Raw genomic sequence first — 23,431 nt, forward strand, 5'->3', positions numbered from 1 at the left:
CCTCGAATGCCTTAATGGTCCATACTTTTTTTTCAAAACTTTGGATTTAAAGTGGAATTTCTTTTCTAATGAGTTGTTTGGAGTGTTTATCTCTTTAGGTGTATATTTATCTATAAAGATACAATATTGTTAACTGAAAAAACGTTTTAAAACACAATTTTTCCATTCACCCCTTTGGTCGTTTCGATTCACCCCTATCGCTGGGTGAATAGAAATTGACCATTTTTTTAATGAAATATCGTAAAACTATGCATATTTTTGGACAAATATGGTTTTAACTCTTTCTTCATGGCGCCGGACATGATATAAAACAACCTGACAATAAAAATAACAAGTTATTCGCTACAAATTTTTAGGACAAAGTTGAAAATTGTTTCTATTCACCCCGTTTTACGGTACCTTTTGAATAACGGTTTATTCACCTCATATTGACTCATTACCGAAAAAACATGAAGCGGAGTAAGTTGTTTGTTCTCGATATCCTTCTTAATTTTGTAACGTTACAAGGGTTATATGTATATAGTCATAAAACCACAGTATTATTAATACACATTTATTTATCGTTTCTTCTTTTTGCCGCCATATTTGTTATTTTTCCCGCCCTTGATGCGTCGTCGTACTCCCGCTGCTTCCTCGGTGTCATCGTCCGAGTCCGCGGCGCCGCGCTTCTTTCCTTTCGTGTTCTTTTTATCTTCTAGCTCTTTCATTTCCTGTGAGAAATATCATAAAATGTTATAGTGTAAAAGTCAGTTACTACGGTCGATGCAATTTGAAACGTCGGGTAAACAAATAAGGTACCTATCCTAACCATTAATTTTTAATTGCGTTAAAGACCCGTTGCACTATAAAAATAAATTTAACCCATTACTGTCCCACTGCTGGGCAAGGGTCTCCTCCCGTAATGAGGGAGGGGTTAGGCCTTGAGTCCACCACGCTGGCCAAGTGCGGGTTGGGGACTTTGCATGCCCTCAATAAATGTATTAAACAAATTTTAGGCATGCAAGGTTTCCTCACGATGTTTTCCTTCACCGTTGGAGCATGTGACAATTATTTCTAATACACACATAACTTCGAAAAGTCATTGGTGTGTTGCCTTGGGTTCGAACCTGCGACCACTTGCGTGGGAGGTGTCAACTTATACCACTCGGCTAGTGTAAACCATTTTATACGCAGACTAAGAAGTTTTAAAGCATTATATTTTATATTAAACCATTATCACTGAAAAGGATCAAGTATAAGCTAAAATGAGAAATAAATGTAATTGAATCAAAATGCTTACAATCTTAGTAAGTCGTTGTGCCTCGGCGACTCTCTCCTGCAACACCATGACCTCGCTTTCTTCTGTCTTGTATAGAGGCAGTTGTTTGCCGATCAACTGTTCAATGCGCTGATATAACTCCACATCATACTGCAATACAAAACAAAAGATATAGATTTGTATTCGAAATTGTTACACACCTTCGTTGCGTTTATTGAGAATTGACCAGCTGAATTTCTACCTTTCTAGCCTGAGATATCGAAATAATAAACAATGCCAAAGATGCTTACTTATTTTTTTATTTCAAAATATTAATGTTTAATAGGTTTGTTACCTGTGACACAAAAGTGATAGCTTTTCCAGCACGTCCGGCTCTTGCGGTACGTCCCACACGATGTATGTAGTCCTTACTGTGCAGTGGGATGTCTAGGTTTATCACCACATCCACATGGGGAATATCCAGACCTCTGAAAACGGCAAAACATGTTTTAGATATCTGATACTTGGTTTGACTATCTACAATACGCGCAATCTGCGTACGCGTACTGCGCAGTCATTTTTTGGAACTAAATGGTGACGTTACAGGGTTCTACCTGCGCAAATATTTTACTATGCCTTACTTCAGGTTAAAAATTACACGTACTGTATATAATGGACTTGTTAAACATTTGAAAGACAAAAGATGGGTGCTAACATAACGTTTCTCAGATCTCTTTTTTTTTATTTAATATCGGCTACAAAAAATATATTTTCTCTTACCTAGAAGCAACATCGGTACAAATAAGCACGCTACGACTTTTGCTCTTGAACTTGTTGAGCGCGGCGAGTCGTTTGTTCTGCGACATCTGTCCGTGCAGCGGCACGGCGGCGAGTCCCAAGTTACGCAGCAGTAGCGCCGTGCGGAGCGCGCCCGCACATGTCGCCACGAATACTATGAATGAGTTGCCTGCCATCTCGTTGAGGATGTGGACTAGGTATACGTCCTGGGGAAATACAAGATTGTTAACAATGTATTAAGGATAATGACAATTTATTTATGGTTCTTTCATTTGAATACTAAAATATCGAAACTGGCATAAGAATTATGTACCTAGTAGAAAGATTTTTTTTAGCTGTAGTAGACAGTTAAAAATTAGGCAAATATTTTGTTGTTTGATATGATAATTCTAGACAAAGTAGGTAATACACCCTTTGAGTCACAACACTGTCAAAAGTTGTAATGAAGCAACCTTCACATGTAAAGATGGATGGAAAATGAAAATCTACCAAAATATTCAGTGTCAAATTACACATTTTACTTCAGAATTCTCATTTTATCTTACCTTATACTTGACAGGTATGAACAGGTAGTACTGCAGCAGCTTCTCAACAGTTTGGTACTTGGTGGACACCTCAACCTTCACAGGGTCCTGCAGTGAGGCTCTCTGTAGTTTCTGCACCTTCTTGGTCATTGTAGCCGAGAACAGATACGTGCGGCGCTCGCGCGGGATCACGCGGAGTATCTTGTCTACCTCCACTTCGAAATCCATGTTCAGGATGCGATCAGCTTCATCCATCACCTTAGAAAAGGTAAATAAAAACATTTTGTAAAGATAATACGCACTTATTATTTTGGTGACTGGAATAATCTTGAGATTGAGAAAATTAAACAAAAATTAACCAATAATTAAATGATATAAGTTTGCACCAAAACAAAATGCAAGTTCTAGAATACCACCAAAAGATAATAACAGTCAAAAAATTTTTTGCCTATTGAATTGACAAAGCATAGGAGCAAATTTAAAAAAGGGATCATTATTAATCTTTAAAATACCAACCAAAAACTTAAGAGCTTTCAAGTTAAATCCCTTGGTGTTTTCCAGATGGTCCACCAGTCGGCCAGGAGTTGCTATGATGATGTGTGGTTTTTTGGACAGCATCAGAGCTTGAGCCACCATGTCCATGCCACCCACTATTACAGCACATTTCACTCCTATACTTGCTCCTGAAATAACAACACAATGAATTATTAGTATTATTATTTTTTATTCCAAACTAATGCAGGGTGTTAGTAAATTTTTTTTGCAGTTCTTGACATTATATAACAAAATATGCCATGGTATTTATATCATACATTGAGTAATACTAGCAGATTTAACCATAATACACAGAATTTTTGTTTGTACAAAAGTATTAACATAGAAGTTTTATCTCACCAAGTGCCTCAAATTGTTCTGATATCTGGAATGCCAACTCTCTCGTAGGTGTCAATATTAGTGCAAAGTATCTCTGTGGGTTCTCCAACAGTGCTTGAAGTATAGGCAGCGCAAAGGCACCAGTCTTGCCTGAACCAGTCTCGGCTAAACCAATGATGTCTTTGCCTTGTAGTGCCACTGGTATGGATTCCTTCTGAATTTTTGACGGCTTCTTCCATTTTAACTCTTCACAAGCTTCGCATAACACGTCCACTACTCCCTGAGGAACAAATAAAAAATTGTGAACATAACCTCAACCTGAATGCTTGAACTACTCTATAGCATTTTAAGAATAATACTTTTTGAGTTATTTAGGGAAGAGTATCTTGTTAATTTCAAAAAAGTATGAGTAAATGGAACTTTACACCCAAGTCAAATGATAAAATGAACACATGTAGGAGGGAATACGCACCAAATCCTTAAAAGTTGTGTTGTCGTCTTCATTGTCGTCATTTGCTTCTTCTACTTGTTTCTCCTCCTGTTCTTCAGTCTCAGATTGTTCACTTTCATTATCACTACTCTCATCAACGTGATCTGCAGCCATTTTCGCAGAATATAAGAAATCTAACGAACGCGAAACATGTGTATCAACATGTCAAAAGAACGTAACAAGCATGTGTCATTTTGAACCTGTCAAAAGCAAGACTAGTAACGTTCTGAAATAGAAGCTTTTGGGATCCTTTGGACTCTGCATTAAACGTTGGGATAATTAACTTATCGATACTTTAAAGTCTCATTAAATTGATAAAATCCTATATAACTATACTGATTTATACCAACCAACTGAAATGAGTTGCGGAGTATGAAAAAAATATAGTTACAATTTGTCACAGTTTTCGAACGAACAAAATGTACATACTTACGTTCAAAAGCCACTGTAAAATGAACGTTGTAGTGGACCTAGGTCTACTTTTTTACTCTGGAACATATTATATAAATAAAAATATTTTTTCTTATAGTGACTCAGTCTATTTATGTTAAAATCAGTAAGTTTTATTTTTGAGTTTAATTTACTAGTGGGGATTTTTTATTTCGTATGAATGTTTTGTCAAGTAATCAAGTTTATTATTTACATTATTTCCGAACGCATCATTAGTAGCGTCGAAATTTGAGGTTATCAATAAACTTGTTATTGTATATCTTCAATTCCTATTCCATTACACTAGAAAATATTTAACAAAAAATGGCCAAGCATCATCCAGATCTTATCTTCTGCAGGAAACAGCCAGGCGTCGGTAAGTGATAACAATAATTATGATACCGCCAATAACTCGACAAGTTTGGGTGATAACTTTTCAAATTGTTTCAGCTATTGGCCGTTTGTGTGAGAAATGTGATGGTAAATGTGTGATTTGCGACTCATACGTGCGTCCCTGCACACTTGTGAGGATATGCGACGAGTGTAACTACGGATCTTATCAGGGCCGTTGCGTTATTTGTGGCGGGCCCGGTGTTTCGGATGCTTACTATTGTAAAGAATGCACAATACAAGAAAAAGATGTGAGTTCCCCTTATTATTCCCCGTATTTTAATGATAGTTTGGAGTCGAAATATGCGATTAAAGTCCTATTACATGTCTTGTGGATATGTGCTTACTTGAGACAAAGAGTTATAAGGTTGCAACAACAAATAAAATTCTTTCGTTTTCCTCACATAGTCTTTTGTAGGTGGTGAATCAGATCATTCAATCATACGTTGTTCTTCAGTGTAGGAACAGTTTTGGAAACAAATATATAGAATTAGATTGCATTACTAACATTACCTACCTATTATTGCTTATTAGTTGTTATTAATATCTAAATAATTACCTACCTAATCGTTTTTATGTTTTTTACAGAGAGATGGATGTCCAAAGATTGTGAACTTAGGCAGTTCCAAAACTGATCTGTTCTATGAAAGAAAGAAATATGGGTTTAGAAGACACTAGCTATAAGTTTCTTTTTAGTTTAATTATTAATTTTTATTTTAATTGGAAAAGGACTATTGAAACCCTAACTTATGTATGAGAAATAAGACCTATGTGTTTAAGTAATTAGGTTTTTTACTTGTATAGATTCAGTCTAGCTAGCCAGTATGTTGTATTCATATTTTATTCTTGAAGATAGCTACTGGCATTCTTAAACCGTCATAAGATTTTGTCTGTATGCCTGATGTATATATGACAGTGCTGTCTAAAAATATATAAAATTTTGTCTCATTAATATACCATTATTCCATTCTTGGAAACAAAATAACTGTAAAAAAACAACTCAAATAAAGGACCAACAATATTACTCTGCACTCATTTATTTCTATAATAACATCTTTTAATGGTAAAACAATGCATTTATACAAATTTAAAGCTAAAACACAGAACCTAGTTAATATCTAAGTACTATTTACATGGAATCTATATTATTATGTTAGAAGTAGTAAATGTATTGATTGTGTACAAACAAAGCTTATTTTATTGTCTAAATATTAAATAATCATTTATGAATGGTATAAGTAACACTAAGCAACTAATATCATGATTGTAGCTACAGTATTACATGAATTTAAATTGCTGTCAACTCGCTTGTTATTTTTGCCTAGATTTCTCTCCATTCCAAATTTTGAATAAGAATAGTCTCCCTGTTTTCAAACACAAATTGGACCCTAGTACCTAACACTTTATTTACTTTTTTTTCAAGTTAACATTAACTTTCTGTAGATTTCAATTATTTAAGGTTCTTGTTGTCCTGAATTTTAGTGTAAGACAGGGATATATATAATGCGATGGTAGCATCACATAATTTTCCTTGTAACTTTCTTGAAAGACATTAAAGTGATATTTCATGAGAAGATATTTATTTATTGATTGTGTGGTCCAACTTCAGAACATTCTATACTCAACTACAACATATATTATACACATTCAAGTTCTCTTCACTTTATGAAGCTAGCTGCTGCCTCCACTGGCGACACTGTTGGCCGATGAGCTGGCGGGATTGGTCCAAATGTTGGTGTCGTTGGAGCCAGAGTACGTAGGCCGAGCAGGAATGATCGGCGAGCGAATACACACGCTGCGGACATAATACGACAAATTATTTTTTTAACCATGATAATATTATTGATCCGAAATAAGAATCCAAATGGCATTAAAATATTGGGCTTGTATGCAACCCAAATATAGTCTTATATTCTACACAATGTCGCAGGCTGTATAGCGTATTTACAGGCGAAAGTTCTCGACCCCAACCCATTATTGAAACTTACCAAATTTTGTTAGTAATATGCCATAATATAATATAGTTTGTAGTAACATTTTCTGCTGAAAGTAAGATTTTGTATAAAGACTATGTTCTAATCCACTCGTGGAATAGTGTAAAACATGTGCGTCGAACAATTTAGAATTTTATTACTTCTTCATATTTCGTTTAATATTTGTACATGCGATTAATTTTGTTATTTATTCATTCGTTTATAGTACAATAGTGTTATATAGTGTGGCATGCTATCGGCTTGTTTACAGGACTGACCTCTCCTCGCTTTTGCTGGTATATCAGCTGAATCCAAACATAGTCCTATAAACATCATCACAGTATAAAAATGAATACACACAGCCAAAGTAAATCAAAGTTATTTGATTAGAATAGCCTCTAGTCACTAGGGCCAAAATAACCAAAAGTTACTGGGCCAGAACAGTTTATAGTCTGGGCCAAATGTGTTATTTTCCTCAGTTGCGGTCATGCTTTTATTTTTAGGTTTTTGGAAAGACAGTATACGAAAGCTCTATCAATACTCCCGTGGCATTATGTCTCAAAGTTCAACAAAATCAAGATAAATCCATAGAAACTATAGCTAAACTGTCGAAGATCACTAAGTTTGGGTATGAATCCTGATATTCAGTTGCCTTTATGGTATATAGCTAGTGTTATCTGGATCTTTTCAAACCCTATTATGTAGTATTCTAGTTCATTTGCAACAACAATCACAACTACAGAAAAACATATCTTACTCACGAATTAACATCTTCGAGTTTCTTGAGCAGTCGTTCATTCTCTCTGCTCAGTAGCTCGTGGTCTCTCAGCAGTTGGTCTCTGACGCCAAACAGTTCGCTGTTCTCAGCCCTTAGGGCCGTGTTCTCTTCCATGTGTAGCTGGACTAAGTCTACCAGTTCTGACTGAGGGAGCTGGTAAAGTTTGTTCGGCTCTATTTGTGTTGGTGTTCGACGGTTACCTGTTGGTTTGTATTTTAATATTATGTATATTTATGACAACGTTGACTTGTTTTTATATCTGTCCCTTACACACAAATATGGTGCACAGGAATTGAACCTGCATTACTCAGAGCAATGGTAAAACTGGCGTGTTTTTTTTAGCTACACAACCATAATCTGGTTTTAGGTACCCGCATTTCGATACTCTCAGTCTAATTAATGCTATATTTAGTGGTAACTTTAATCAAAGACACCTTGATGTTAATTATTTCAAAATGTTACACCGCCATCTATTGGTGAATAGTGGTACTATTTAACAGGACTACTTTTCCGTTAACTTCTACAAAAATGTAATAACTTACTGTAAGTATCTATATTGTAGTCAGTTTGTACATGTAGCGCGGTCCTCAGGTGCTGGTTCTCAGCGTGTAGAGCTTCCACCTCTCTCTTCAGACTCATTATAAGTGCATCTCGCGCATCCTGGACAAAATATTTATTTAGAAATTATAATAAAAGTTCTTTGTGCCACTGGTTAATGAACTAAACATAATTATTATGAAGATTTTTATGTATGTCTTAAGACTTATGACTTATGTGGCAAAGTTAGCAAATTAACAGATAGGTAAGTAAGTTTGTACAGTATGTCTAAAAGTCTACCTACTTACCATTTTAACGATAGGTTTGGATTTGATTTTCTTAGCTCTAGCTGCATATCGTAGTGTATTGATCGTTTCACTTAGATTTGATCTTGTTGGGGCTATGCATGCGATCTGTAAATATATTAATGAAAATAAAGACTGACGTGACATGATGGGTTTATGCTTAGGTAGATATTTTGATCCAACCATTTAAATAAGATAGCTTTTGATATATTGTAGTTGTAGCAATAATAATCTTCAAAGGTAAAGCAATATTGACTTACCATAAGTGTAACACCATTCCCTGCGAGACTATCCGCTAAGAGTTTGGTAAGTTTACTATCTCTGTAAGGTATGTGTCCTCGCTTCTTGCCGTCGCTCAACTGAGCTATGCAGTATCCTGTGGATGAAATCAACAGTAATTGTTTTGTGAATGACGCAAAAGTTATTTTTTGTTGATCATAATCGTATTGGCAACGATAAAATTGTGTAGAAAGAAACATTAGTTACCTATTTAAAAAATAGAGGGTATTAAAAGAAATATAATTTAGCAGTTCTGATTTTTATTTTTATTGTACACAAAAACAATGTCATAAGTACTTACCTAACACCATAAGGCTCCTATTAATATTATTAGCTTCTTCCAACGTCTTCCCCGTACTATGGGTTCTCTTAGTCATCTCACTGCCGGCGAGGTCCACGAAGTTGATCTTCCCGTGAGTGGAGCATGTGACGTCAGCATCAGCTCGCAAGTCCCGTCTCACTCGCACACATAGTAACGTGTGTGAGCGAGAAGAGTGCGAGTTCATTGCGTGTGCTCCTACTGCGCGGTTACGCATGCCTGGTGGGAGAAAAGTTCTATTAAACTGTTGTTTTGTTCTGTAAAAGTCTAGTTTCTTCTACAATAAACTAATGCAATAGTAAAAAGACAAAAGGTATAGAAGCTGTAAACATAATAAAATCAATTAAAGCAAAATTTTAAAAGATTTTATTGATTTGTTAGCATTTTGACTTCCCTAATGCAGCACTAAGCACCCAACTCAAAATGGTACCTACTATTTTAATAAAAAGGATAGTACAAAATCTCTGCAGAACTTACCTTCTTCCAACACAGCAAATAAATCATCAAGTTGTTCACAGTCCACAGTGAATTGGTTCTCTACATAGAAACCCCTGGTCTCTTTAGACCAGCGAACTTGTAGCGGCTTTCTGGCACTGCCTGGGTTTAATAGATCTATAACCTGAAAGTAAAAGTAACAAAATAGGACTTGACTATAAATAATGTACTTATTACTACTTTACTAGACTATATTAGGATAAACAGTTACTAAACTAGTTGGTTTAAAGTGTAAGAAACTTATTGTCAAACTTAAGAACTTTGCTACCAAAACTAGAATTTTAACTAAAGAAAAGTTTTTCTTTAGGTTTTAAATAATTATAGTTTATTGAATGTGGATTTATTTCTACTTGTAAAGTTGTAATTTAAATAATGGTTGTGTTTCAAAAAACATAAAGTCAGTAGAAACCACAAATACAATCTTAATTTCTCTGACAATGAATTCAATTACTTCACTATCTTCTAGAATTACTACAACTAACCTTTTCATTATAAATCTCCAAGAAGGACGCCTTTAATATAAAGTGTGATTCTGGTCTTTCGTTGATCAGTTGGAACAAGTAGACGAAGGAGCGCACGACTAGGCCGTGCTCTGGGGAATACGGACTTGCACCTCGTTCCACCTTAAACAAGAAGAAAGTTCTTTAAATATGTCTTTGGATAATATTAGTTTAGACATAATATTTTGTTAATATCAGCATTGGTAAGTATAGGCGGAATGTTTGATAGGGCTTCACGAATTGGCTGTCATTAGTCGGATCCACTTATAAGATCGTGTAGGAGCGGTTGCTGAAAACGTGCCGCCCGCGATCCAATGTTCGGTTCTTGGGATCGCCGATCCAAGATATAGCGTATGTTGCGGGTCTTGCTATTGAACAAAAATAACAATTACTAGAGTACAATTTGTGACGTCGATGGAGTGGTGGTGGTTCGCACATCGAGTACTAGGTACCTATATTGCTCATACCTAAAACGTTAAGTTATAAGGAATTAAGTGAATAGGTACGTAAATTGATGTGTACCTATAATTGGAAGAAACATGCAAAACGTTATACGAGTTTAACTCTCAAGTCTTTAATATACAGTTATCGGTTGTTCATAACACATTGAAAACAATTTATCGTAAAAGTGGTAAACGACTTGTCTTATTTATAACGTTATAATATAGTTCGCAGCATATCTACGTTATCAATGTCTTGGCGAAGCGATCGATACAATAAATTGATTTATTGTCATCACAGTGAACGTGTGGAGCGCGATATCAATGGGAACTACAAATACTTATTGAATTTGATTTCTATTTGAAACTATCGAAATAAAATCTTGATATGGTGGTAGGTCCGTCTTGCATACGTATCAAATCTGCTAGTTTCAGTCCGCACCATAATGAATGATTTCCCGGGATAAAAAAGTATCTATGGGTCAATCCAGGTTTTAAATTATTTGTGCGTCAAACTGCGTTCAGTATTTTTGGTGTGATTGGGTTACAAACAACCATCCAAACATTCAAATTGTTGCATTATAACATAACTTTACATTCATATGATATTATACTATACCTACTTATAAACAAATAACAACAATTAATTGTTGCATTTGAGTTAAATATTAGTATGATGATGATGATACTGATAAAAAACTTGCTTGTTTGCAAAGCAGTAAAGGAAATCTTCTGACACTTTCCTACAGTTTCTCTTTACATAGACATAATTTATTTTGGCCATTGAATCCATACCTAGCTACATATATACGTACCTATTAAATGCATGTTTGTTCGGCATATTTATTAATATTATGCAGTAGTATGTCTGTATTAGGTATGCGGCGTGACATGTCAAACGTCACGTAACGCCCACCATAATGACGGAACTTAATTAGCACTGGTTTGTAGGTACAAGCCCAATGTAATATATTATAGTAAAATATTGTCACGGTTCATTGTTTGTTTTACAGGCATTACAGCAAAATTATTACAATAAAAATTGCAACTAGATTAGCGATTCTAGAGTGTTTTGGGTCTATCCCACTAGTCCCGTTGAGTTGTCCCGTGACGGGACAACTGGCACTATTTTGTCCCAGTTGTCCCGTGGCGGGAAAAGTGACACTGTTTTGGTGCCAGTTGTCCCGTTGCATAAAAATCACGGGACTAATGGGACAGACGGAAGGGTCAAAACAACTGGTTCCATTGAGTTGTTGTGTGACAACAGGTACTTGGTATTTTGGTAAGATAGCAGACGTTATACGTTGTGTTGTAGTACATTTTTTCTTAATTTCTAGTAGATAAGTTGAAATTACATTAGGTACATGTTGAATTGACTTGAGTGTTTGAGCTGCTCCAAGGGCCTGTTAACAATATATTTTTAGTTTCCTTGCATTATGTTTTTTCAAGTAGGGAATTTCGGATAAGCATTTTACAGTTATGGTATGGAAGGTCATAGATATAGACACTCTTGTCAATTTAATTATAAAGTGAAAAGCCCAAATGGTAAAAAAAAGCTTCTTGTGAATTTAAAGTTTACATAGAGTAGCGTACAATTCATCATCTGCGAACCAGTTGTTTTGACCCTTCCGTCTGTCCCATTAGTCCCGTGATTTTTCTGCAACGGGACAACTGGCACCAAAACAGTGTCACTTGTCCCGCCACGGGACAACTGGGACAAAATAGTGCCAGTTGTCCCGTCACGGGACAACTCAACGGGACTAGTGGGATAGACCCAGTGTTTTGCATTTGCATACAATCTCGAACTTTAAACCTTCCTCTGACAGATTTAAAGATGCAGCTTTTCATTCTGATAATATGCAATTTATAATACTTCGTTTCAAAATGGGCTAAACTATTATTTCGTGTTACACTGACTAGGAAAAATATCACAATATTACACAACATTAGTAATCATGACACCTCCAGCTAAGCTTTTTTGGTAGAAATCGAACTTTTATACAATGATTCCTATATATTTACCCGATTTTTATCACCCGCTTTAATGATTTTTTCATTCATTCATAATAATTTCCTGAAAAAACAGCTTAATTTTCCCCTAATAGATTCATTTAAATAATGTTTTTCCTAGTATTATTCAAGCAAGGTGAATCAGTGTTTGTATTTAGGTGCTAATTCCGCAAAGTCCACTGTTATCTATCAATCAGTGACAGCAAGTCATCAGTGCACCGAGCATCGAACATGCGACGATCGATACACTGCCGCCGAGGTCGGACCGTCGGACCATCCGTTATAAATGGACACTGATGCTCAACCATTTTGAATTTCACTACATAGTATAAAGCAAAGACGGTTCCCGCGTCTGTCCCTATGTCTGTATGTATGCCTAATGCTTGCGTGATTGAAGAGGAAGGTTTTTGAATGAAAGGGATGGACATCATTTCTTCGCCATCTACTTATTAGTCAGCTAATTGGTAACTGGTTATCGAGTCTGTCGAGTCCAACGACTAAGTCAAATGTTTTTTTAGAATATTTGAACTTGGAGTTGTCTTTCAGCATTTATTCTCTTCTTTTTTTACATTTATCTCTATACCCAACCTGCACTTGGCCAGCGTGGTAGACTCAAGGTCTTAACCCTCCCTCATTACAAAAGAGAGCCTTGCCCACCAGTGGAACAATAATGGGTTAAATTTAATTATTGTAAGCCTTTACAGCTCGAGGGCTAAATAAAACTGATAACTTCTATACATTCATTTTTAGACGCCACTGTCCACTAATGTCTTTGAAAACGTCGCGTCGTATGTCACAGTAGGTGTTATTAGGAGACAATAACACGGTCTTAATGACCAGTGACGGAAATACACGGTCAGTGGTCACGTGTTTGTTGATACTTCGTGTTTGCTTTACTACTAGTTATTGCTAGTTTTGTTGCATTGGTGTGATGAAGGGTAAAAAGTTTTGGTAATTGTAGAGTATGGACGGTACTCGTGTCACTGTAATTTGATAAAATCAGTTTTGTGGGTTTCTAGTACCCAGTTATTCGCATTTGTATTTTAAACGAACACCGGAACTGATCTTTGAAACTACATACATATATGCTAGTTAGATATGAAAAAAACTTTCTCTCATTTGAAGGAAGGCTAACATGGGGACACCACCTATGAAAGTAGTAACCAACATAAAACGTGATTTAAAACACACCAAATAAACATACATGCATGAAATCATAATACTCAAGAATTATTTAAATTGTTGAAGAAATTGAAGCACTCACCAATCCCGGAGGTCCAGTCAATGTATGTGTTTTCCCACTGCCAGTCTGTCCGTAGCAGAAGGCAGTACAAGAAAAACCTTCCACTGCCATTTCTAGAAGCCTCTTCACGCCAGAGAATTCTAAGACATCCTCCTATTAATACATAAAGCAATTAATATATCATTATAGTCAAATGGATATGTTCTTCAATTCTTTAAGAGAAGCTTATTTTTACTGATGTTTTTTAAGATTATTTCACAGTCTTCAGTTAGTGATCCAAATTAGGCATCGCCAGTTGCATATTACCAGTAGTAACTAAAGCATTAATACATATATCGTAACTAAAAATACACCTAAATATGTGTATATTCCACGTGCTAATGTCAAAGCAAGTGGTCAGTTGTCTAGTTAATAGAAAATGTAGTTGTTGCACGAACTGATGAACTGATTTCAAACTAAACTATGTTCCATTACTTTGTACGAGTTTGAATTTTAAATGTCGCTTGTAAAAACCCATTAGAGTAGGTATTTTAAATTCCATGTTTGATTGTTTCTGTTTAATATTTAACAGTGATTTTTCTATTTTGGCCACATTCTCCAGCTGAAAGGGCATAATACGGCACCTACACGACGAAAATACATGGCCACGAGTTTGTTAATATTTCCTGTAAATTGTAAATGTCGCTCCTTTCTTTTGCTTTCTTCAATAACGGTCAGCTTCAGAAATAGAGATTCAGATTGTCTGCAATATGAACTGATAAAAAAATCTCCAAAATGATGTCACAGTACGTTTCTAAAGAAAATGGTCAATAGGTATAAGAGCCGTACCTGCGTAGCTTCTGGTTCAAACACGACGTTATACGAGAAGACCTTCGCTTTCTGGCTAGGTGTGGTGTTGTGACAGATCACCTGACCCTTGCCAGGGAACTCGAGTAGCATTCGCTCTCCGTGCGAGCGCTCTTTTTCGCTGATCGGACGAACTCTGGGGACAAATAGATGTGTGATAAATGTGTATTTGATAAATATCCAGATAGGTCGGCATTTTTAAACTAACGAAAAACGAAAGAAACTAAACTTATAATTAATCCATCATGTTCATAACATGATGGCACAATGACACAACAATGACTAAAAGGTAAGGTTTTATTAGTTTCTGAGAGTCTTCCAAGGACTGCTAATACACTCACTCAAGACTCAAAATGGGAAAAAATTCTCGGGTAATAACTTTTAGTCTGACTCAGAATTTCACATTGACTACTGCTGAAACCGTCGAGGTAGCCAACCTCGAATTTTAATATAAACTCTAAACTTTATATAAAATCGTTAGCAACGGCCAAACTGATGTTTAATGATAGTTTATACTTTGTAAAAGTAAATAAGTATAGGGGTTAGGCGTAAAACTTAATGTTAACAAGTTTTGTACATTAGGTATCGTAGAAATCAATCGAAAAGGCGAATGTCCTTTTTGTTACAAATATTCATTCATGTTTAGTATTTTATGATATTTTGAGTAGGTGTAGTGACAAACAAGAACTACACAGCCTTCGTGTAAAAAAACAAATGAAACATTTTAGCATTTTTTAGTTTTTTCACATTTCATGTTGAAGATTCTGATGGTGAAAGCGATGTAGAAATGAATATTCTTATATAAATACTGTAAGGTTGGGATTGCGATAGGATTTACGTTTTTAAAAGCTTGTTTCAATTAAATTTAAATGTGGCAGATCTGTGGTACCTTACTCTCATAAAACCTTTGTCTTTTAGACTGTTATTTGTAATAAACAAACTCACGACCAAATTATCTACTCGCAAGTGGAATTCAAAGTTATCAATGGCATGTTTAAAACCTTGACACACCCCTGAATGTTCATTACAATTTCTCACTATTTCAGGGATGTCTCAAGGTTTCTAAAGTTCCTATATTGTCATTGATATTCGGGTTTCTATGTGTATTGTCAGCTGGGCAAATACGCACCTAAGTTTTGCATAAATTTTATTACGGTACGTACTTTAAAGTTACTTTTAATCATGAAAAATTATGAGCACGATTCTAATCACTGAAAAATTATAAGATTTATTCAGGATGCGTTTTTTAAGTTTTCTTTTCAGGTTAAGTCCTGAAGTCCAAAAAAAACCTGAGAATAATTTCAAACGATTGTTAATACAAATTTCTTGTATTTGCTATACCTTTCTGGATGAGAACTAAAGCTATTATCTACCTTATTATGATACTTTTATACCATAGTAACAACACAGTTACACAAACACAGATAGAAAACTAGCATTAGAAAATCAAACAGCCTTCAAAAGTTTGGACGATAATTTAAAACACACATAACATTTCAAATGGCTGAGGTGTCATTAGAATGTAAATCGATTTCTTTATTATCAAGCAGAATGTCAACAACCCAGTTTGAGGCATCCATTTTAATTTCAACTTCGCAACTAAATATTCGATGACTTGTAATTCATGTTTTAATTGCTTGTTCATTTTTGTAATTAGAGGGTTGATGTCATTTGAGTTAATCAATCTAGGTTAATTGTGATGTTATAAAAATAGTATTGTAGTTTGAGCATGAGTCGAAATATAAATAATTATGGGCAGATTTTCCTTCAGATCAACAATTATCTACATTTAAGGAATAACGATGATATTTTGATACTCTCAGTCACATTTTGCGTCCAATCAAATGAAATTGGTTTAATGACGATAAAATAAAACCCTCAGAGGATCAAAAAAAAAACTCCCTAATCAGTCTATTCAGCAAATGTTTTTCCTTGCTTGCTGATATTGTAACTAAATAAACGATCAAAGCTTTCCGAAACCAAGTTATAGAGCTCCCATACACTTACCGAACGACGACGTTGATATTATCCTCATCAGAGTTAAGCGTGGTACTTGACCCTCGAGTGCTGCGGTCTATACTGCCAGCTCTGCTACTCCCACTGCAACAAAGAATATATTAAAACTACCGTAACTGACTGCTTCATATATTAATATGCAATTGCAGTGGTAACAGTAAATATGTGCACTTTCTTCATTAAAGTACTCTCTAAGAAGCATGTTTCATATAAGTACCGAATAATGATCCAAATGTTAAAGTTGCCACTGCTGGAAAATGGCAAAGGAATCGCAGGCCTACCGCAAACACAGCAATCCAGCAGATTATGAGCTGTTAGAACGATTTAGAAGTTTACTGAGACATATTGGATTAATTGGGATGTGAGATTAATATTTCGACCGAATCATGTTTCAAAAAATCTTTGACCTTGTCCACAAAAGCTATTACAATATAATATGCAACAATTTTTGCTACCGTTTATCCATATTTGATGAGAGCTAGCAACTGCCACAGTTCCTATGAACGACCTCGACGTATTTGCTTCTAGTCATAGATTGAACACAATTTACTATACAAACTGTAAAATATTGTTTGATGTTGCAATTTGTATATTTTTTATGCATGTATCGATTGAAGGAATACTACCTGTATGTTGACAAACAGTTATTTAACTGCCACATAGGTTATTATTATGTCAATGTCTCGTGGAATTCTACGTAATTGAGTCGGTCGTCAGTAAAAGCTTGACATTCGCATATTAGACAAGAACCATTATAAACTCTCTATCATGATATTTTGACTATCCATTTGATCGTTCACAGTACCGATGAATTTCTTCCGAACGAACAATAGAGATCTGTTATTCAGTTGAACAACGTCTCCTATCCTAAGCTTTCAGTCAACGCGATGAGAGAATTGCCAATTTTGTGCCGTTTTTTGTTCTTTTATGTTGTGCGCAAAAGTCTCGCTTTACATCTCCCTACCAAACAACCCTAAAAATCGACAGCTGCAATTGTGAACGTCATAGTTCAAGAGCCGTGCTTAGAATCATACACACATAATATATGCAAGCATAGCTTCATAATTTATTTCCAAAACAAAACTGTCACGCAAACGATCCTTGAAAGAACTCTCCTATCCTTTGTTTACAAGGCTACAGTAACACCATACCATTAATTTCCAAAACAAAGCTGCTAAGTTCTTAGAAGTTCACTAGTAGAATATTCAAATAGGCACAGTGATTGACAGCTAGCCGGTGTAGCGGCGTAGCTCCCAAATGCCAAGGGCTTCTCCTATTGACCGCCGATAATATTAATGAGACGCTTCACATTGATTGCCCGGCTATTAGTCGGTGAAATTTCGATTGGGCTTTGGTTTCAGTCAAAACGCAGCTAGGAAAATGGAAGCTATATGTTTTCCTTTTGTTTTCAACTGACTAGTTGACTGCCATAATTGACTTGCTGTACTAAAAAAAGGGGTCCCGTCTCTTCGTCATCATCATCATTGGCATGTAAACATCTATAGCAGATGATATAACTGTCTGCATGGGGCGATGTTATTTAGTAGGTAAGTACTAGTAAGTATACGTTTATCAAAAATATTGGGGGGCTTTCCCCCGTTCTAGTTTTCAACAATAGCTCAACTTACAATATTCTTGCGTTGCCTTAGGATAGGTTTGTAATGTAGCTAGATGTATATGGCAGGAGAGAAGCTATAGTCTGATAGAGCTCTAGAAAGAGCTGGGTTTAAATTGCAGCAACCAACTCGGTTGCAATATGGGGTTGAAGATCCGACCCGTCTGAAAGTTCCGCATTAAACGTATGTAATAAATAAATGACCAAACAAACTAAGTAAACAAAGCTAAAATAAACCAAATTCAAAGTTACTACAAACAGAATACACAGTGTGAACCTTTCACGGACTTCTTGGGCGGAATAAATTAATTGACAGCTTACTTGAATAAATAACTTCGTCAATGAGTTCTTTGAATATGTGACACCTTGACCAGAGTTCAATGTCGGGTGCTCAAACTACGTAATGTATAAAGTAAGGATAGCCCCTGGATAATAAGACAATTACACTGAGTAAACTAAGAAAAAGATTTTGTGCCATTAAGAGTAACTTTTAAGAAAATACCTAGAAATATGAATTCACTAGTCGTAATAGATTTTTCGTATACAGAGAAACTTATTTATCTGATAAAATGTAGGAGAGTAGGCTGAGACGGTACGGCCATGTTAGGAGACGGCGACAGGCTACGTTCGAAACAAGACACTATAGCTTTTCCTTCCCGGTCGAAGTTCCAGAAGTCTGAACAAGGCAAGACGGAAAACTGTAGTGTAAAATGAAATGAGCGTGTGTGAAGTTTCTGAAGACGATATCAAAGATAGAGCAAAGTGGGCGGAGAAATATTGATAGCAACGGGTTGAATCAGACGAAAGCCGTTGTAAAAGTTTCGTATCTTATTGATCGTATATACAGACAGTAAGTGAAATTGGCTACGAGGTGAGAATCCATAAATCTTCTTTCATAACTCTTTGAAAGAATTCGTTACTGTGATGAAAAGAGTATCATTAAGCGAACAATTTAGATCAAGGCTTCGCGTATCAATACTCCATTAATATTTCTATACAAATATAGTTTACTTGTAATCTTTATATTCTTTGTCTGTCTGTCTTTTTGTTTGTGGTATTCGTTAAGGCAGTTTAATCGATATTATGGAGACTATCATTGAGAAAAAACTAAAAGAGTTTATAACGCTGCATATATACCTTCTTCTTCTCTTCTTCTCAGAGTAGAGTAAGAACAGAAAAAAGAAATAATGTCAATGAAACTGCGAGGCACAGCTAGTTCCTATAGTTCAGTGGTTCCCAACCAGTGGTCCACGGACCACCAGAGTAGTCCCCAGAAGTCGAAATATGGTCCGCGAGTGATTTAAAAACTTTTAATTTTCAGGATTATTGTCATATTTAATATACTCAAGTAGTGGTCCCTGCTAACAAGAATAATTTAAAAGTGGTCCCTGACTAAGAAAAGGTTGGGAACCCCTGCTATAGTTCCATGTCACTGTTTGTTTAGACTTGGGGTTAGTAACAAAATGATAATGATCTATGAATGAAAAATGACATGGAATCGGAATGTCGATATCAAATTGATTTTGCAAATCGTTTATTTTCTATTCGAGTTATTGATTGGACTTTGACGTCTGTATTTGTACCTACAAGTTAATATATTTAATTTTCATTTGCCATTAGTTATAATAAAGTATCTTCATTAGTGATTAATATAATATTTCAGCTTCAGAACAGAAAGATTTTATAGATAGACAAGAACATAAATATAATTTTGTTAAAGCTAAGTTGTGTCCTTATCTAAATTTAGAAAGGTAAACAACGAAAGTAAATGAAATTAGATTAAAATCAATATTTTTTACTTTATAAATCACTAAAAGCTTTAGTTATTTGTAAAGTAAAAAATATCGACTGAGACCACTTCTTGTTTTACAGCCTATAAAAATGATGCATAGCTTAGTCTATCCAATAGATGCAGGCAACAAATGCATAAAAAAATGAATCTGTTAATGTAATATTATTGATAAACTGATCAATAGCGATACTTATTTACAAGTGGTGACTACATGCAGTAATTTCAAAATATCGAAAACGATTTGGATTACATAAAGTTTAGTATCAAAACGGTGATGTTAACCCAACCCTTCGATTCTTAGTAAGTGTAAAGCAATTCTAAGGAGCTGACCACATCGCGTGCGAGGATCAATCCACTTGATTCATTGCGTTACGAAGGAAACTGCTACACAGCCTACATTACTCACTCTCCCCAAACTACCGTATTAAGTGGAAATTGCGTGGACTTACTTGATCCCTTAGTCATTCGATGAGGTTGGCCATTTTTGTGATTAATATCGCGTTTATGTTTATTTTGGTGAAATCATAGATCTAAGATAAGGGTGTTAAGGATTTGTAAATTTCTTTTTGCTTTTTTATATTTGAATTGTAGAGGAAATTATAGTTGAAGGCAGGTTCTTTGTAAGAAATGGAAAATGAACCTATGTTTTCTTAGGTTGTTTGGTGATGCCAATAGTGTTACCTGTACGAGAAAAGGAAGTAAGAGTGTATTGTCTTTAGTTTTTACAGGCTTACATACAGACTGGCTGTTATTGCATACCTCTGTTCTTCAGCTCATTTGGCTAATAATTTCAATGGAAATGGAAATATCTGTTAGAAGTCTGAGAGAACTTTATAAAATAATATACGCATTTGAGCGAAAAGAGAAATGTCAGTAACAAAAGTTAGGCCCGCAATTAATTAGTTTGAAAATCAACATCAGCGATTCTTTTCATAGCCTTCCCGAAATTCCAATTATAATGACGTAATTTGACGGACACGTCATATTTTAATGACGTCATATTTCAATGACATTTCTTTTGGCGGTGTATTACAAGTAAAAAGCTTTGCGTGTAGGAGAACGGAAGCAGGGCTCCTTAACCTTACGCCTGCCGAAGGTTATGTGAGTTAGACGCGGTTTATATTAATGAAACTGTTGTTGACCAACACTTATGTTTTCGAAAGAATGAACTTGACTTCGTGTTTGAAATTCCTTGAATAATACCACAAGTAATTGTGTTAATTCAGGTCTAAAATTCCCAGTAATGTTGTCAAAGTAATAGTTACTGCCTTTGCCAGGTTGAAAGGTAGAGCCAATGAGAAAAGTTTAAGTTTTAGATGACTCAGTTGAATATTAAAATTTAGTATTGTTAACTTTATTAATAAATAAATTATTGATGATTTAGTTAAACTACATGCGTTCCAATGCAATAAAAGCGTCTATATTAAATGTTGACAATTAAAACCCCTTAATTAACAGGGGAAAACCATTAGAGTTCCAATAGGATATCTCAAACATTGCCTGGATGCGAGATTTTATCTCAACTAGTCTTAATGTTACTGGATCGAATGTGAATATCCACATACCAATACTCGTATGTTTTCGTGCCCTTAGCTACCGAAAGCGTCCATACACTATTTTCAAAGTAAATAATATGACTATTATCCATCGCTAGACGTCAGTAGACATTATTAAATCAGCTGTTATTAAGTTAATTAGCTACTCATTAGTACCACGTGGTATACGCTAGTAGGGACATATTGATTGAGCAGTTTATAGCCCGTGTGAATCTATGGAGTGATAGTAATTTATGCAGCCCTCGCTGGACTGATGACCTTGTGAGAACGTAACTTTGAATACTGATGGATGACTTTGAAGAGATTTGTTTGTTTGTTCTTTTGAACTAATCATGTATTATTAAAGTCAATATAGTGTCAATTTTGAATTTATCATCGACCTTATGAGTGTGTTAAAAATATGTAGACTTTCTCTCTTGTAGGTTCAGGGAACCAGTGTAAAGGTGTTGCCTAAAGAATTAGGATAAGGTACGATTGCTTAAAGCGCTCTACCTACCACTGGCTGTCATAATTTCGATCTCTCGCCTAATGTAACGTAGCTGGGTACATTTTAGAGTGATCCAAGGAGAATATTTTGGTCTCAGGATAGTTTGTTAGTACTTTCGGTTTTTAGCGTCTTCAGTGGCTTAAGATGATTACTTAGCGTTGCACGATTGAAAATGGCTTTCTGTTACGCTACTACTGATTGCCAAATCAATGTCAAATAGTTTATCTATCTATGTCCTACAATAATATTCTGCCATCTCGATTCGCTCTTACCTGCCGTTCCTCGAGCGGCTTCGTATGCTGTCATCGTCCTTGCCCCAGGTCTTACCGATGGCTGGTAGACCTAGGGTACTGATGCCCTTGAGCATGCCACCGCCAGGCTGATCTGTGCTGCGAGCTTTCCGACCCTTCAGCTCTTTGCCTGGGTATCAAGATGAAGAATTTAATAGGTAATACTTGTAGTCGGTAGGTAGGTAAAGTATAAGAGATTGTCATCGCAATCTTGGTAAATTGTAGCATAGATTGTCTTAGATCGAATTCCAAATTAAATTTGTTACCATACGTCCAACGAGCTTAGTATGTAACTGAAGTCAACATCTATTTTTTATTGAAAATGTTAGGTCTCACCCATATATGTATAATCGCTTTCCCATATATTATTCCAAATCGTTTCAGCCCTTTTGCGATCAATGAATTACAAACTAACTAACATACACTCTCCACTTAAGATGTTAGTAATAATTTACTTACCATTTTTTTTGGGAGTCCCAATCAAAGTTTCGGCAGACTTTGAGATGCTTCTGGACATAGCCGTGGGAGGAGCCCTCATCGGCGTCGCTTGCCTCTGCTGATACACCATCGTGTCCGACTTCACCGGTTGAAATAATTGAAGGTTCTTCAACGCCATGATTGATCACGTCCATTTTCAATATCACTCAACATAATACTAAACTTTACACATTGCCTTGTAAGTGTTCCCGAACGAATTTCGTTTTCGGAAACCGTTAAGTATGTACAAACAAGTTTTTGATAACATTTTCACATGATGCGGGCTCTTTTATGTATTGGAAAGTTACTTAAATAAGTATAAAATGTATACAATTCCTGTTAATAGTGTTATTTTAACGGAGACAAGCTTTGAAGGCGCCAATTCATTACATAAATAATTTAGAACACAATCTATTTAGCCTATGTCATAATAATCGATGTCCGATTGTCATATGAACTGATAGACTGATACTAATAAACCGAATATTAGTAATTCTAATTTAAACTTTTAACACTTCACTTGATGTAATAAATTATATTGAATCCATTAATATATAATTGTAAAAGTTGCTTTCAAACGGCGGGAACGAAAAAGCTTGAAATATTTTTCACAAGATGGCGACGCAACTGTCACATACACGCGCGAGGCACAGACTGAAGGGCTTTCAGCCAGGTGAGGTAGGGCTAGGGGTGTTAAAACTTATTTGTGGGGTTTGTACTTTAACCACACAG

General features: G+C 35.5%; 3 protein-coding genes across 5 annotated transcripts; 1 reads left to right on the forward strand and 2 right to left on the reverse strand.

Moving 5' to 3' along the window:
- Positions 1-545: 545 nt before the first annotated feature.
- pths (probable ATP-dependent RNA helicase DDX47) lies at positions 546-4,106 on the reverse strand. The gene is made up of 8 exons (XM_076121909.1): positions 3,905-4,106; positions 3,454-3,712; positions 3,076-3,242; positions 2,581-2,817; positions 2,018-2,241; positions 1,593-1,725; positions 1,280-1,408; positions 546-710 (listed from the first exon to the last, which is right to left on the reverse strand). The coding sequence occupies exons 1-8, from the start codon at positions 4,034-4,036 to the stop codon at positions 558-560; spliced, it is 1,434 nt and encodes a 477-aa protein (XP_075978024.1). The 5' UTR covers positions 4,037-4,106; the 3' UTR covers positions 546-557.
- A 460-nt stretch (positions 4,107-4,566) lies between these two features.
- Phf5a (PHD finger protein 5a) lies at positions 4,567-5,765 on the forward strand. The gene is made up of 3 exons (XM_076122118.1): positions 4,567-4,727; positions 4,802-4,992; positions 5,330-5,765. Exons 1-3 carry the CDS (start codon positions 4,676-4,678, stop codon positions 5,417-5,419), a joined length of 333 nt encoding a protein of 110 aa, XP_075978233.1. The 5' UTR covers positions 4,567-4,675; the 3' UTR covers positions 5,420-5,765.
- Positions 5,766-6,175: 410 nt separating this feature from the next.
- On the reverse strand, positions 6,176-23,322 carry Klp54D (Kinesin-like protein at 54D). Of its 3 annotated transcripts, XM_076122116.1 has the most exons (14): positions 22,682-23,322; positions 22,205-22,352; positions 16,474-16,566; positions 14,449-14,602; positions 13,642-13,773; positions 9,910-10,050; positions 9,410-9,551; positions 8,915-9,151; positions 8,595-8,710; positions 8,338-8,442; positions 8,035-8,152; positions 7,476-7,692; positions 6,993-7,037; positions 6,419-6,536 (listed from the first exon to the last, which is right to left on the reverse strand). In XM_076122116.1, the coding sequence occupies exons 1-13, from the start codon at positions 22,836-22,838 to the stop codon at positions 7,016-7,018; spliced, it is 1,782 nt and encodes a 593-aa protein (XP_075978231.1). In that variant the 5' UTR covers positions 22,839-23,322; the 3' UTR covers positions 6,419-6,536; positions 6,993-7,015. The 3 variants fall into 3 exon arrangements, with proteins under 3 accessions (XP_075978230.1, XP_075978231.1, XP_075978232.1); XM_076122115.1 differs by lacking the exon at positions 6,993-7,037 and having other exon boundaries at positions 6,176-6,536; XM_076122117.1 differs by lacking the exon at positions 6,993-7,037 and having other exon boundaries at positions 6,473-6,536; positions 7,472-7,692.
- Positions 23,323-23,431: the final 109 nt, after the last annotated feature.

The sequence above is a fragment of the Anticarsia gemmatalis genome, chromosome 13, assembly GCF_050436995.1.
Source record: "Anticarsia gemmatalis isolate Benzon Research Colony breed Stoneville strain chromosome 13, ilAntGemm2 primary, whole genome shotgun sequence".
In the NCBI taxonomy this organism is placed as follows: domain Eukaryota; kingdom Metazoa; phylum Arthropoda; class Insecta; order Lepidoptera; family Erebidae; genus Anticarsia; species Anticarsia gemmatalis.